This window comes from Zea mays, chromosome 4 (genome assembly GCF_902167145.1).
Source record: "Zea mays cultivar B73 chromosome 4, Zm-B73-REFERENCE-NAM-5.0, whole genome shotgun sequence".
NCBI lineage: Eukaryota > Viridiplantae > Streptophyta > Magnoliopsida > Poales > Poaceae > Zea > Zea mays.
In genome coordinates, this window is record NC_050099.1 from 187,006,875 (window position 1) to 187,022,954 (window position 16,080).

Consider the following 16,080-nt stretch of genomic DNA (forward strand, 5'->3'; position numbering starts at 1 on the left):
TGCTATATAATGCATGCCTACTTACTTGCGTGATGCCTTTGTCGCATCACCCAATATTCCTCTGATGTTTTATATGCATCATGCACATTGCTCTCTATTCTGAACAACCACTGTTAATTATTGTCCCTGTGCTGCGGACAGGATCGGTAGACGCCAGATATGTGGCGGCTAATTTCAGAATGCTCATGCATGTTCATCAATCATCATGGAAATACATGTGAGACCTAGTGTACATGAGAAGAAAGGTTATGCAAATTTGCACATCTTCTCTCCTCCGATGCATAATTATACATGTGAGGGAGGTGATGATGAATAAGAATTGTTTATTGAAATGGTATTGTTTAGGTGGGAGATGTATTTAGATATACGTGTGAAACAAAATTTCGCATGCATACACATACACTGTTTACTATATAATAGTTAAATGCCTCCCTAAAAATGTATTCCTTCGTTCTCATGAGTGATGAAGACAATTTTATAGGGTGGGCCAAAATGCCAAATGTGTTGCCTTAATTAAGTAAGGGTCTGCTTGGATGCCTGATGCCTCGCCCACTAGCCTCGCTGAGCGAGGCAAGCCTTGTCAGCAGAAGTGAGACGATATGGCTCGCCCGCACAAGCGAAAAAATGTTGGTAATTGCGGGTAACGAGGCAAGTTAGTGCAGAAACCAGACTATAGATGGCCAATAAGTACGAGGCCCGCGAGCCCGGCACGAAGCCCGGCACGACCCGGTTCTATGCAGGCCCGGGCCGGCCCGACACGAATAAGCGGGCCGGGCTTAGACAAAAAACTAGGCACGGTGGGCTAGCCCGGCACGGCCCGTTTACCTCTAAACACGTTGAGCCCATTTTTTGCACCAAAACATGTTTTTCGGCCCGTTTAGCCCGCTTTCGGCCCGTTTTTTTCGTGCTAAACGAGCCGACCTGACCCGTTTAGGCCCGCTACGGGCCGGGCTCGGACAGAAAATCGAGCCTACAGGCTTAGAAGGCCCGGCCCGGTTTCCTAACCGTGCCTGGCGGGTTGGACCCAAAATGGGCCGTGCTTCACCGGGCCCGGGCCGGGCGGCCCGTTTGGCCATCTCTAAACCAGACACACTTTTTTAGCTTCCTTGATGGGTGAGGCTGGGCTAGCGCTTGCCGGAGAACCAAAGATCCCACGTATAGAAACCAGGAAGATAATTACTCCAAGGGGTCGATCTGTCATACAGAGAGTTTCTGAACTGATAAATCCAGTCAATGAGGATTGGGATGAACAACTTGTGCGGGATATTTTCTGTACAGAAGATGTCAACATCATTCTATCTCTACCAAATTCTGTCCAGAGAGAAGATTTCTTGGCATGGCACCCTGATCCAAAAGGAATTTTTTCTGTCCTAGGCACAAAAATCAGATGTCACCTAGATAATAATGATGCTTCCACCTCAAATCCTAAAGAGAGCGCCTTTGATTGGGGTAGGACATGAAAATTGGATGTCCCGAATAAAGTCAAAATGTTTGTGTGGCGTATGGCTCACAATGCTTTGCAGGTGGAGCGTAATATAGCAAGGAGGGAAGGGGGTCTGGACACTCTGTGCCCAGTGTGCTCAAGGTTTGATGAAGACCCAGATCATCTATTTTTTCAAATGCAAGGAGGCACGGCACGGCTGGCAACTGTTAAACATGGAGGACAAAAAGAATCATTTTAATGGGAGAGAATTCTCCTAAGGCGGTGCTGCAAAAAATCTGGAAATTTGATAATGGTTGCAAATGTAAAATAATTTTATTTTTGTGGTGCTGGTGGTCTGCGCAATAAGGTTAATTCTGGTGAAACGAGGAAATCAGCGCAAGAAGTGGTTAACGATGTTTTCTTCCATTTTCAGGCTTCGAGAGAGGCAGCCCATGTGTGCAAGCTTCCTACTGTATCATCCAGAAGGCCAAGATGGAGAGCTCCACCTGAAGATGTGTACCAGATTAATTGTGACGGAGCGTTTTCTCCTACATCTAAGAATGCTCTGGATGAGGTTTTGTCATTAGAAATTATCTTGGCATAGTTGTAGCAGCAGGAGCAGGTTTTGCAAATGCTCTACTGTCAGCTCTTCATGCTGAAGCAATAGCTTGTTTTAAGGGTTTGGAGTATGCAACTGTTCTGGGAATCAGAAACATTATTTTGGAGACTGATGCAGCTGTTCTAGCCGAAGCGCTGTCCAACTCAGTGTTGATAGGTCTGTGCTAGGAGTTCTGATGGAAGAGATTAAAACCTTTATGTATCTTGAGTTCTCTAGTTTCTCTATATCTAATGTACCCAGAGTGTGTAATGTTGTAGCTGATTCGCCGGTGGCCATTGGCCTGAACTGTATGAATGGTCCGCTGTTGTGTCCGATCGTGTTCCAGATTCTATAGTTTTGCTGGTGACCAGTGATTTGCCGGGCACAAGTGATTAATGGAACCATGTTTAGCTTTAAAAAAAGCATGCTGCATGCCCAAGCCTGACAAGGTGGAAGGCGGACATGCGTCATTAGTATTAGAAAATAAACCATGTGATCTAATTACAAGGGGCAGCAGTTGCTTTGGTGAACAATTGTGTATGTTCACAAGCATCCTCTCCTCTGTATATATATGTAACCCCTTCATCAGTAATGAAAGAACAATCATTTTTGCGTTCTCTCAAATCTCGTTTTCACCGCATTACATCAATTAGTTCATCAAGAAAGAAAGAAAAAAAATGAGAAACTGATAAAATGGACGAAAAGAGGACTTTGAAGGGAGGAGCCGTCTAACTTTCTCCATCGGTTTTCTTTCGCGCCGCCGCTTCCCTGTGTCCAGTGTCCACCCCGCTCCGCGCCCGTCCACCCACCCCGTCCCGCCCCCGAACCTAACCTCTGGCGGCGATGAGCGGCGGAGGCCCGCTGAGGAAGCACAACTTCAAGATCGAGGCGTTCAAGAGCCGTGTGGAGCTTGACCCCAAATATGCGGAGCAAACATGGAAGGTCCTCGAGCACGCCATCCACGAGATCTACAACCACAACACCAGTGTCCTCTCCTTCGAGGAGCTTTACAAGTCGGCCCACACACCTACACCCCACCCGTGCAAGTCACCTTACCTGGCCATCGTCGCCTTTCGGCCTTTCGCTGACGGCCATTCGAAGAATTATGTGTTTTTGGAGTAGCAACTTGCTCAAATTCGGGCGAAATTGTGTCTGTTTGGGATGATCATTAGCGGAACATCAGTTCCTATGGATCCTTCATACCCCTCTATATAGATTTTGATATCTAATGATCGTGATTATTCAAGATTGAGTTGTATGTAGGAATTGATGTTACATTGCACTTCATGTACGTAGCTATGTGAGCAGTAGATTTATGTTTGATTTATTATAATCTCTCTGGATCTGTGCATGTTGAACCTTTTTTGCACAAAATTAATTAGCAAATTTGCTAGCACTAATTTAGGGAATTGCAATTTTGCCATCACTAGCAGCAGACTTCGCTAATTTACCATCGGGGCCACAAATCATAGACACAGACAGACCCACAAGTTATAAACAAAAATGACATAATAGCAAAGCGTAACACTTGGGGTTGCAAAATTCCAAATATTCAACTAATTGTTGTACAAAAAATATTCGGTGTGGCGCGTAGATGCGTGATATAGTGTGGCCTAGACTGATTGTAACTTCTCTCTCTGCAAAAGTGCCTACAACATGATGCTTCACAAGTACGGTGAGAAGCTGTCTGATGGCCTTTAGAGCACAATGACGTGGCACTTGAAGGAAATGTCAAAATCCATAGAGGCTGCACAGGTGGTTTATTCTTGGAGTAGCTGAACACAAAGTGGATGGATCACAACAAGGCGCTACACAAGATGCGAGATATTCTTATGTACATGGATAGGACATATGTTCCTGCATCTCATAGGACACCTGTTCATGACTTTGGTCTGACTTTGTGGAGGGATCACATAATTCACTCGCCCATGATCCATAGTCGGCTTTGTAACACCCTTTTGGATCTTATAGAAAGGGAAAGACTGAGTGATGTGATTAATAGGGGCCTGATGAGGAGCAAAACGAAGATGTTGATGGATCTTGCATAGAAGGCTGATCCTTCTGCTCTTGTAAAACAATTTTCTTTATGCTCCAAGTTCTGTTTTATCAGTTGCATTGGCTGCTCTGCTGTTTTATCAGTTGCATTGGCTGCTGGGTTTCGTAGATGTTCAAACCAGGGTTCACTATCTCGGTTGCCCCCTAAAACTGGTCAGCATCGATTAGCGATAAACCAAGATTAATCGGTCGATTAGACTTCTCCATTCTATTGGAGGTATTGTTCGGTTATTCCTATTCCGTTGATGTTGAAAGGAATTAAGAGGGAATTTAACTTGCTAATGATTTAAACCCACCTAATCCCCTCCAATCCATATAGATTAAAATCAAAATGAACATACCCTGAATTAAATGCTAATCCATTTCCACCTCTAGTCATATCCTTGTTGGCTTGTTGCTGCAAATATACTCTTCTATATTAATATTAATACAACGTCGCCACAAAATTCTTGCCAGATGCTTTTAAAGATTAATGGAAAAATCGGTGTATATCAAACCTCCGGCAGCGACATAACCTGACAAAGAACTTCAGAAGACTAAACTAAAGCGAACCAATAGAACGCAATAATATGCAGAGGTCAATGAGGGAATCAACGATCAAATGCATATGCACCACAAGTAAAGAAGGAATGAGCGGCTATATGAAGTTGTCATGCGCAGATGTGCCAATATCAACTCCCTTTGTTAACAACAGGACGGTTGGAAGCACAAGGAATGAACAAAGGCTATACGAAGTGCCATGTGCCCAACTTTCTTTGTTAACAACATGGCAGATTGAAGAACAGATCAATCCACAGGACACAAATCTAAGTGGTGTTGAGCATTCTTTGGTACATTACAGTACTTTACTCACTGTATCTTGTTACAAGATAGAACACCCCTATAAATAAACCCCAAAAATGTAGAGAAGAAAAAACAGTCTCGCTATATGAAGTTATGCAACAGGGTGAGTTTTACATTGTTTGCGCAGTCAGCAGTACCACAAGGCATGAGTACTGGACAAGTCAAAACAGGAATCGGAAACTATGCATGCATGTACTAATCAGTCGAGTTTAGCTGGTCTTGATTCGACCCCTCCTCCTTTTCGTTGTTCAATAGAGTAGGGCATGTAAGTTCCGAGTATCTTGTCCCACATCACAAAGAAGGGCTGTGAAAAGTTGTACTTGTTGCCATAGAGCTGGTGGTGAATGTCATGATAAGCACAGTTATTGTTGAACAGCGCCTGGAGGATGTTACCAGGAAGCCACAGCCCACAATGATCATCCACAGTTTTGATGGTTGCGAAGGAGAAAAAGAATATGGCTGTCCGCGGAGTCATACCAGAGACAAGGAATGAGAGTGCACCACCAATGGTGTCCAGAATAAGGCCCTCAAGAGGGTGGTTGTATAGAGCTCCGAAGGAATAAGGAACTACAAGGGTGTGGTGCTTGGAGTGGATGTGTTTATACAGAAACTTGTTAATGTGCATGTATCTGTGCATGAAGTACTGCCATGTGTCCATAATAACCATTGCAGTTATAAACTGCAACGCTATTATAAGAGCAGGAGGTTGCTTCTGTCCAATACCACTCTCATCACCAATAACCTGTGTGTGTTGAAGGAAAATGTCAGCATGTTAACGACCTATCTACATAGATGATGTGTATCGAACATTCACTGAAGAATCATTTTTTAGGAACCCAAATGAAACATTATGAATTCTTGTAGTCCCTTATTCCAAAATCAGTAAGCTGGTTCCAAAATCAAGACTCAGTGACTCACCATAGAGCTACATATGAGTATATGACATATCCCCTAGATCGTTGATTTATATTCAAACTCTTAGTGCTATTCCAATCAACATGGTTAACCCAGCAGCCACCCACTATACTGACACAAGGGTTTTAATCCACTTCACAAGCTACATGTGTACTGAAAATTATGTTCAGCTCTGAAACCCTCAAAGAATGCAAGTGAGACATGTTTGCTAACAATCACCTAAAGTCTTCAATGACCAACAACAAAAACAATCCTAGAATTCCGTGGTACAGATAAGGGAACAGCTGGCGCTGAGGAGGAGGAGGAGACTACCGCGAAGAGCGTGAGCGAGACGGCGACCTGGAACACCTGCTGGAGGAGAACGCCCCTGACGACGGCGGCCCTGGAGACGACGTTCTTAGTGGCGGCCTCCTCCCTGGTGTGCAGCCGGTACCCGTCGAGACGCCCCACCCCGTCGAGCGCGACGTAGAGCCCCGAGTAGAGCCAGTACACGGCGATCGGCACGAACGTGCCCAGCAGCTCGTCCGACACCGCCCCGATCCCCATCGCCCCCGCTCCGCCGCCTCCGGCTCCCGGCGGTCGGGTTAAGGAGGCAAAATCACGGGCGAGACGTGCGCGAGGGACGGGGACGGGTAACCGGGCGGGCCAACCCGGATCTCCACGACGGCGGCAGAGGGAGGAGGAGGATGAACCAGAGTTGGATTTCCCTGGCGACGTTGGCGGCCGCGGCGGGCAAGGGAGAGGGAGATGTATATATGGCGGTGGCGCGGCGCGGCGGTCGCCGACGGTCAAAACGGAGGTTGGGGGCGGGCGTTGGTTGCAATGCGAAGGAGGGTTTCGGTCGCTTCCCGACGAACCCGGCCGGACGATGCTGGTGCTGGCCACTGCACAGGCGGCGGCCACTCGGTGGTGAGGACTGAGGACACCACCAGGTAATCTCCTGACCGTCTGATTAGACACAACGGACGGCTCACATCTTTTACAGATTTTTTTCACGGTCGTATCAAGTACGACTTCTTCCATTCTTAAATATTTGATGTTGATGCTGCATAGTTTATTTATGAACTAGAAAATATCAAATAAAAATGTGTTTTAAAAAAATGTTATACTAGATTTTTTTTTTCCTTAGAGCTGATTTGATGACCATTGAAATGAAGGGGATACATCACCAAATCAGCTCTCGTTCTCACGAGTCACGGCGACTAGATATTTTACCCATCTTCAGTAACTAGATACTGTAGACTTGTAGTTTGACATTTCGTCTGGATTAACAATGCCTTCCAGAATTGCAACGGCAATTGGCAACCATGTGTGAGCTCAGCTGAGTGACGAGACCTTGTGATGTTAACGTCTGCAGGTTCCTGCTTGATGCCTCGACCAACGTCGTTTTCGGATTTTTGGAGCACCCCACCTTGAGCCGGCCGGAGCTGCCGCTGCAGTTATGCTGAGAGTATTCGTGGACGGTGGACGGTCTCCGGGTGGCCTGGCATCACACGCAGCGCACCAACCGTTTGCTTATGGCGAAGAGGAAAACTAGTGCACTAGCCAGTGAGATAATGTTGTTAATGATAAAGGTTAATGTGGTTGAAAACTACCAGAACCGATCGAGACAACTGGGTAGCACATGCAACAGCCTATCCGCAAAACTTCGACCAAGAACTGGCCTATGAACTTCGCCAATTTTCATGTCTGTAAAATATCCTATCTGCAGGACAAGCTTCGCGACTGACCTTTTTTCATGTCTGTAAAACGTCATGTAAGTAGGATCACGATTCCAAATATCACTTCACAAAAAGTTAGAGCTTAGTTAAAAATAAATAGGAATAAAACCCGATTCTAATCTTATTCGATCCTTAAAATTTGTAGTGTAAAATCTAGAACACATTACCACCCATACCTATATGCAAGACAAACTTCGCCAATTTTCATGTTTGAAAAACATCCTGGCAGCCACCATGTCTAAAGCAGTTGCCCACCGTGTGTCGGCAAGATCTACTTCGTCTATTTCACTCAAGGTCTATTCCTTAAATTGGTCTCTTAATTCCTATGCGACTCTATATCGTCTGGGGACGTCATGGGTGACCTATCGACCCGGATCACCCTAAGATCTTCCAAGGGGGTGGGATCTAGGTTCCTGCAAGGAAGAAGACCCTGCGTCATCGCGGACCATTCGACCCAGAGCGCGGACCGTCCGGTTCGGCACAGGGAAGAAGACGCTTCCGTCGTCAGGTCGCGGACCGTCTACGCTGCCGCAGAGAGCACCACTAGAGGACCCGGTGACCCGTCGCGGACCGCCACCGTCGTCCACCTCGCAGAGCCAAACCCAAGGTATTGCTCATCACGAGAAAACTCTAGGGTTCGTTATTGTTTGGCTCCAAATAGGTGACGACCATCATATAGGCTGCTCGGTGCTCTAAAGATCTTCAACTTCATTCGGCTCTACATCATTTAAAGGTGTCAAGTATCGCCAGCCGGTTTATTCTAGTGTTTAGTGACCAAATAAGACTGGTTTATAAAAACTAAACATACTAAGTTTATAGAAACTGGATTCTTAGTTTCTTAAAAAAACAAAAAAACTAGATTCACCTAGCTAAAGTCAATTTATGAAAACTGTGGTGATTCTAAACACTATTAATCAGTTTTTTTATAAACCGGTTTCTAGAAACTTGATTCTTAAAAACTTGGTTGCTTTCGAAAAGGGCGTAACAAAAACAGGTCATGGTGGGAAAGCGACTATGATCCACTAACTGCGGCAAGTAACTACAACCTGATCCACTACGACGAGGTGCAAGACTTCTGGCAAAGCAACAAACGGGAAAAACACATTTCTGCAAGAGCTCTGCTGCAAATCGACAGAAAGACATTCATCGCTTTGCATTTTTGTTTAAACAACTTGGATCAAACAAGGTTAACATTTCATTTCATACATTTATCTTGCAAAATGAATCCCACGGCGATGAACAAACTGCGAAGCTACTACCATTAGGGCCCCTAACTACCATCAAGTCTATCCTGGCTTCCAACGGTATACAAGAAGGCATTGCCTACATTAACTGGTACGCAGTACAATAGGCTGGGGCCGATTTGAGTGCTTGCATCTAGGCAATCCATCAATATGCTGGTGGGCCATTAAAGGAATAACGGCTGGACACAGGCACACTTGGGCCATTACCCCTTGCCAAAACTGGCCTCTGAATGCCTTCACCATAAACACTACTAGACGGGTGATAAGTTGTCTGGTAGGATGCTCCCGGATTGAAGTCCATCCCGCGTGTAGAGAGTTTGTAAGAACGGTACAGCTCATCCACGCGTTCAGACCGTGCAGCAAGCTCTCCTGGCAGTGCTCGGTGATCTCTTACCGGAAGTGGATCCATCAGGGTTGCCTCAGCTGCAGTTCTGGAAGCAACAGTAAAGTCCAAGAATTTGGATATTTCTATAGAAGATAACAGAAATACAGCTTTCTGAGGAAAAAGGGACACCCAAAAAAACAATTGAATTCAAACAAAATTATCACCTAGTACAAGCTACCAAAAAAACTTTCAAAGTAAACTAAGTATAACAGAAACTAAAATGGCTCTGGGATGCCACTGAAAAATAGACAGATGAGAACTGCATGTCTGCATACAATAAATAAAATCTAAAGCACTTAGTTCAACATCAAACTATGCATTAGAAACCTTCTTTTCTTTTCTTATTTCTGAAATTTATGACAACCAATGCACAATGCTTTTAAGGTTTCGTTCCTGATATTTTAATATCTTGCAAAGCAAATTAACAATGACTCAGTGATTATGAAATTATGCTGTATAATGGAACTCTTGAATTGTTGCATAGTTGGTAGTTGCAGAATCACTACCTCTTCAAGGATCATTTAATAGTGCAACAACAGTATTCCAGATTTTCATACCGACTGACACAAGTTTCCAACATATTTTCAAACTGGAAGCTAAAATATAGACCATATTCAAGGCTTCCTTTCATGAACCACACTTCAATTAAGCATGTTAAGGATCAAGCCAAACTAACACACCACCAACACCTCAATTGAATCGGTTGCCACACTGATTGTTTGGCAAGCTTTGGCCAAATCCCTTTTGCCTATTTGGTTCATTCTTGCCACAAAACAGACTGGCCAACAATAAAATATCCAATTCCTTATTTTCATCCCAAACATGTAACCATTACTTACACACAAAAAAACATGTAACCATTGAAGAGAATCAAAATACACATGGTTTATATGTTAGCTAATTGCAAGCTAATAACTGAGCGAGCTTGGCTTTCCTAATGACAAATCAAAACACAATGACTGAACATGGTTGTCGACATAGTTGAACTGGAAAAGAGAAAACAAGAAAAGAAAAGACAATGGAATGGAATACTGGAAAAAAGGCAGGGCAAGTATTTCTAATTTTCTAAGGTTGGCATGAGTATGCTTCAAATGGATACACTTAGCAAATGAAGGAAAGTAATCTCTAGACAAAATCTGTTTCACTCCTATTCCTATGAGAAACCCAAATAGCCTCACTCCTCTAGAAGTCTAATTATTTTGTGGCTTCAAGTTCAAAAGGGAGCCTAATATCGCCAAGTAGATATAAATGAGTCAGGCATTTAAATAGAAGCCCTCAATAAGCTAGCTCATTTCAGAAAAAAGGTTAACATTTGCATAACCTGACTAAACACCCAAATTAAGAAATATATAAGATTACAGTTAAAAGACTACCTTTCATGCATAATATCCATATGAGGTTGACAGTATGGGGACCTAGTAGCCACTTGGTGATAGTAATTAAGAGGAACATGTTGAGGCTCTTGCATATGATAAGGATCTAGCACCAAACGTCGAGGCTCATCAAAAAGTGGAGGATGTAATGATCGTGTGATATTGTACTGATCTTCAAGAGGATATGCATGGACATCAATAGGTGCACCTCTTTCTTCAATATGTTGCAATCGTCTTCTATCTTCATAGTCACTCGGGTTTCTAATATCTTCAATGATATGTGATTGTCGCACTTCCTCGATATGTTGTGGAGCTGATTGAGGAAGGTCGATAGGCTTGAACATTGCCAATAGTCTTTGAACCTACAACATTTTGCCGTGACTTAAAGCATGGAACAAAGTTTTGTGCCTTTGATTTTGTATATACAACATTGTAATACAGAAAATTCCCCATGACTCACTTGTTTAGAGTTCAGCTCTTGGGTGAACCTGCCTTTTGAGCTGTAGTTCTCCTTAATGGCATGCTTGAAACTACTCTCAGGAATAGGAAGACAATCCTTGTCAACACTAAATTTAACCTGCATCAAGGACACTAGTTAGTTAGTTAAGCAATACCAAATTACCAATGTCACCAATCAAAGATATATCATGTGTTCAGAACCTGAAAAAACACAGTAGCAAACCTACAACAAACAATTCCCCCAATCTTTGTTTCATGGCAATGCATGTATGGTCATTAGTTGAGATAAGGGCACTTGATACGTCAGAAGAAAAAAATCTGCCAAAGGTTACACATCTCTTCTCTATCTCTACTATATTAAAATACCAGTTTTCCTGGTTCCACGGTTTCCGCCGTTGTCGTGCTCCCCCACATTTAAATAGTAAAAAATGCTAAAATTATGCACAAATAAAGATTTGAACCATGGTTGTTGGCTCTAAACCCATGTTCACACCTACCTACAAGCAAAGCAAACAATAAGATACAAGAATCACCTGTGCAGGGAATTTCCCATCAAAGGCATGTCGCACAAGATCCAATCCTCCCCTTGTATCTGCCTTGTATACCCCATACATTAGCTTGAGGTCAAAATCATACAAGAACAGCTTAGCACCTGGCCGGATCTTCTCCACCACATCCATCTTCCCCCGGGGCAGGCCAAACACGCCGTTCTGGTAGCACTCTGGCTTTGTCCTCGCACTGCACATGAATATGAATCCAGAGGCACTCTCTTTCTCCTTTTCCTTCCCTGTCAACTTCCTTCTCTTCTCTTCCCTCTTCACACGCTCCTCTTCCCTCCCCTTCATCATCTCCTTCCTACTCGTCCTCTTCTCTTCCCCCTCCGCCTTCTTCTCTATCCCCTTCATCGTTTCCTTCCTACTGGCCTTCCTGTCCTCCGTCTTGGTCTGGGCGACCCCATCACTGGTCATCTCTCCCTTCTCCGCCTCTCTCCCCTTCATTGTCTCCTTCCTACTCAAATTTCTGTCCACCGTTTTGTTCTGGGCGACCCGATCATCTGCGGTCTCTGCGGCGGTGGCCGCTGCCGGACTCGTCTTGATTGATTTTGGGGCCGGTGTCTGCGCCGAAGCAGACGCCTCAGCGATGCCCACGGATTCAGTGCAGAGCCCCTTCAACTTCTTCGGAACGGTTTTGACCCCCTTCTTTAACTTGACGGACTTGGTAGACCCCGGGGCGGAGGCCTTGGGCGGCGGCGCGGAGGAGACGTCGCCCTTACGCCTGAGCCTCTTCACCATGGCTGATCGGAAAGGCACCACAATTCACGATGGAGAATCGAATCCCCACGATCAGTTGCGCTGAATTAGATATAAATCATACTAGATCCATGTGCTTCCTTTAGTACGATCTATCGAATAGCAATCAACGAATTGTTTCTGAAAGCGTGGCTGAGAGGATTAAACCCTAGATGAGAATGAAAGGAGGACGAGGAGAACGAACGGACCTGCGAAGAGAGGGAGACGGCGGCGCGAGTGGTGAGCACGGGTACTTGCGTTACCCTAACGGGAGCGATAAGGCTGGTCCCGGCGCCGCCACTTATCTCCATCTATTCTCGTTCTTAAATTTAAACTCTACTATATAAATATGAATAAAGTTCTTATATTTAAACTATACTATATAAATATAAATAAACTGTTAGACACATTAAAGACCATCTTCAAGAGACAATAAATATGGACGTGAAAACACTATTTCTTACTAGATTGTAGTGTATTTATCGGTATCCATGGGTATTCACTCCTGGTAGGTCAAGACGAAACTCATGTGGCTATCCGTAGTTATGGGAGAATGAGTGGTCTACTCCGACTTAGAGCCTGAGTCCGTCTAGAGATGGCAATGGGTAAATACTCATCGGGTATTACTACCCCATACCCATACCCACGACACAAAAATAACCCCATCGGGTCACCCATATACATTGGCGGGTATGAATTTACCCCCATACCCATACCCATGTGGGTATGGGTTACCCATCGGGTCACCCGTACCCACAAAAATTAAACATCTATCAAAATATTATATTATACAAATGTCAAGTATATCCATCTAAATACCATTACAAAATTTCTAGCATTATTTAACCATCCATTCAACGCACCAAAGATAATTGAATAAAGTAGTAACACTAGGATAGTACTACATAGCACATTATATGTTCCATTACATGGTCATTAAATTGTCGTTAAGCCTTCTATTACATTATGGCCTAAAAGGTTGTTAAATAGTAAAAAGGATGGATGACTAAAGTCCAAGTTCATGCTTGGGCTAAGTTTATATTGGGTATTTTATACCCATGGGTTAACGGGTATGGGTGAAGGCGGAACGTTCTAATACCCGTTTACCCATTGGGTGAAGATTTTTGCCCAATAACAGACCCACGGGTAGAATATTTAGCCCACATACATACCCTAATAGAGTAAATACCCATCGGGTATCGGGTCGCGGATACCCATTGCCATCTCTAAGTCCGTCCGATAGAGTTGCAAGCCTCCGGACCGATGTCACCCTAGGTTGATTGTGGGACTGCTCGTTAGCTACAACCCAGGACCTAACCCCTACATGAGTCATCCAGACCTCCGACCAAAGGAGGTTCGATGTCGCCATGTGCCCAAGCCATTACAGAAGGACTCGGACTTCCCTAAGTCTTTTCCAAGCCCTCAACCAGGGGAGGTCCGAGGCTGCCACGTCTTCATATGCTCCCAGCTTATGCTCTCCGCCTGGGCAGAGGTGCGATGTTATCGAGGTGTGTCGCGGAAGCTGTTAGGCGTCGCTTAGCGTGGGCATCTGATACGGGGGGCGCACACATTAAATACGGGCAGGATCCCACCTATTCACACCGGTGATAGGCGACGTGTGTCCCGTATTAAGTACAGGCGGCGTGTTCAGTCCGCAAGGCCTAGGGCGCGTTAGTAGCATGTGTGGCCACGTGTTACCGAGGCAAAGACCATTGACCCACTGCGTCGCACGTGGGTAACTCCCATCATGACTTGTTCCCACTACAATGTCTGGTGAAGAGACGAGCGGAGGGGACAGGTGAAAGGGAAATGTGCCCTTGGGCCATTTCTAAAGTATTTTGGTGATTGAGTGCCAACACAAGTGCTTAAATGTGAATCTATGCCCATGGATTGACAAAGTGCAAATCAAGAGTAAAGGTATGTTTCTAAGCCTTAGTACATTGTTTTGAAGACTAATGTATTGTGTCTAAGTGCTAGAAACAGAAAAAATCGGATTGGATATGACTTGGCTTGTACAGCCGAAGTCTGCTCTGTCTGGGTGCACCGGACTGTCCGGTGGTGCACCGGACAGTGTCCGGTGCGCCAGACAGACTCGGGGGAACTTGCTGCTCTCGGGAGTTTGACGGCGACGTACGGCTATAATTCACCGGACTGTCCGGTGTGCACCGGACTGTCCGGTGAGCCAACGGTCGGCCGGGCCAACGGTCGGCCGCGTTATCAGCGCGAGACACGTGGCCGAGCCAACGGTCGGAAGGGGGCACCGGACTGTCCGGTGTGCACCGGACATGTCCGGTGCGCCAACGGCTCTCTGGCAAGCAACGGTCGACCGCGCCATTTTTGGAAGGAAATCGGGCACCGGACAGTGTCCGGTGTGCACTGGACTGTCCGGTGCGCCAGTCGACAGAAGGCAAGATCTGCCTTCCTAGTTTGCTCTCAACGGCTCCTAGCTGCCTTGGGTCTATAAAAGGGACCCCTAGGCGCATGGAGGAGTACACCAAGCAACCTAAGAGCATTCTTGATCATCCACACTCAGTCTTTGCGCATTCGTTTGTCATTCTCAGTGATTCGAGCTCTGTTCTAGTGAGAACTTTGAGATAGTCATTTGAGCTCGATTCTTGGCCGTGTGTGTGCGTATTTTGCTGTGGATTTGTGTGTGTTGCTTCTCTCCCTTACTCCGTACTTCTTTGTGAACTTCAATTGTAAGGGCAAGACGCAAGAGACTCCAAGTTGTGGAGATTCCTTGCAAACGGGAAAAGATTAAAGTAAAGAAGAACACCGTGGTATTCAAGTTGATCATTGGATCACTTGAGAGGAGTTGAGTGCAACTCTCGTCCGTTGGGACGCCACAACGTGGAGTAGGCAAGTTTTGTACTTGGCCGAACCACGGGATAACCACTGTGCCATCTCTGTGATTGATTTCTTATGGTTATTGTGTTTTGACTCCTCTCTAGCCACTTGGCAATTATTGTGCTAACGATTAATCAAGTTTTTGTGGCTTAAGTTTTCAAGTTTCACAGGATCACCTATTCACCCCCCCCTCTAGGTGCTCTCAATTGGTATCAGAGCCGTTCTCTTCAAGAAGGGACTAATCGCCCGAAGAGATGGATCCTAAGGGGAAGGGAATCGTGATCAACGACAAGGAGAAGGAGTCCTTCGTCAACGAGCCGAAGGATGACAAGCCTACTGACTCGGGCTCGGGCCACAAGCGCAAAGATGGGAAGAAGAAGAAGACAAGGCGCATCAAGGAGATCGTCTACTACGACGATAGCGATGAGTCTACTTCCTCCCAAAAGGACGACGACAACGACTACAGGAAGACGGTCAATTCGAACTTTTCATTTGATTATTCTCGTATTCCACATAGTTCGAATTCGCATTTGCTTTCCATTCCTCTTGGTAAACCTCCACACTTCGATGGGGAGGACTACGGATTTTGGAGTCACAAAATGCGTAGTCACTTATTCTCTCTCCATCCAAGCATATGGGAGATTGTAGAGAATGGAATAAAATTTGATAGCTCGGATAGCCCTATGCTTATAAATGAACAAATCCATAGAAATGCACAAGCTACTACTGTTCTATTAGCATCTTTGTGCAGGGAAGAGTACAATAAGGTGAACGGCTTGGACAATGCCAAGCAGATATGGGACACCCTCAAGATCTCTCACGAGGGGAACGACATCACCATGCTCACTAAAATGGAGTTGGTGGAGGGCGAGCTTGGACGATTTGCAATGATAAGGGGAGAGGAGCCAACCTAAACTTACAACCGGCT

At 45.2% G+C, this 16,080-nt stretch overlaps 2 protein-coding genes across 8 annotated transcripts; both read right to left on the reverse strand.

Annotated features, from left to right (window-relative positions):
- Positions 1 to 4,791: 4,791 nt before the first annotated feature.
- Positions 4,792 to 6,740, reverse strand: LOC100277100 (uncharacterized). Of its 2 annotated transcripts, none has more exons than XM_023302185.2 (2): positions 6,174 to 6,740; positions 4,792 to 5,661 (listed from the first exon to the last, which is right to left on the reverse strand). In XM_023302185.2, the coding sequence occupies exons 1-2, from the start codon at positions 6,378 to 6,380 to the stop codon at positions 5,119 to 5,121; spliced, it is 750 nt and encodes a 249-aa protein (XP_023157953.1). In that variant the 5' UTR covers positions 6,381 to 6,740; the 3' UTR covers positions 4,792 to 5,118. The 2 variants fall into 2 exon arrangements, with proteins under 2 accessions (XP_023157953.1, NP_001337179.1); NM_001350250.1 differs by having other exon boundaries at positions 4,811 to 5,661; positions 6,147 to 6,658.
- Positions 6,741 to 8,671: 1,931 nt separating this feature from the next.
- Positions 8,672 to 12,658, reverse strand: LOC100278526 (uncharacterized). Of its 6 annotated transcripts, XM_035966860.1 has the most exons (6): positions 12,515 to 12,658; positions 11,550 to 12,310; positions 11,018 to 11,134; positions 10,766 to 10,919; positions 10,558 to 10,663; positions 8,684 to 9,230 (listed from the first exon to the last, which is right to left on the reverse strand). In XM_035966860.1, the coding sequence occupies exons 2-6, from the start codon at positions 12,306 to 12,308 to the stop codon at positions 8,945 to 8,947; spliced, it is 1,422 nt and encodes a 473-aa protein (XP_035822753.1). In that variant the 5' UTR covers positions 12,309 to 12,310; positions 12,515 to 12,658; the 3' UTR covers positions 8,684 to 8,944. The 6 variants fall into 6 exon arrangements, with proteins under 6 accessions (NP_001145244.1, XP_035822754.1, XP_035822753.1 ...); NM_001151772.2 differs by having other exon boundaries at positions 8,672 to 9,230; positions 10,558 to 10,919; positions 12,515 to 12,577; XM_035966861.1 differs by having other exon boundaries at positions 8,682 to 9,267; positions 10,558 to 10,919.
- Between the last annotated feature and the right edge of the window lie 3,422 nt (positions 12,659 to 16,080).

Bases quoted from the DNA above. Each gene is read 5' to 3' on its own strand.
- LOC100277100 (NM_001350250.1), bottom strand. From the start codon at position 6,380: ATGGGGATCGGGGCGGTGTCGGACGAGCTGCTGGGCACGTTCGTGCCG. The intron at 5,662-6,146 runs GTAGTCTCCTCC...CAACACACACAG, and splicing joins TCTCGCTCACGCTCTTCGCG to GTTATTGGTGATGAGAGTGG.
- LOC100278526 (NM_001151772.2), bottom strand. From the start codon at position 12,308: ATGGTGAAGAGGCTCAGGCGTAAGGGCGACGTCTCCTCCGCGCCGCCG. The intron at 10,920-11,017 runs GTGAGTCATGGG...AAAATGTTGTAG, and splicing joins AAGAGCTGAACTCTAAACAA to GTTCAAAGACTATTGGCAAT. The intron at 9,231-10,557 runs GTAGTCTTTTAA...TGTTGCTTCCAG, and splicing joins ATGGATATTATGCATGAAAG to AACTGCAGCTGAGGCAACCC.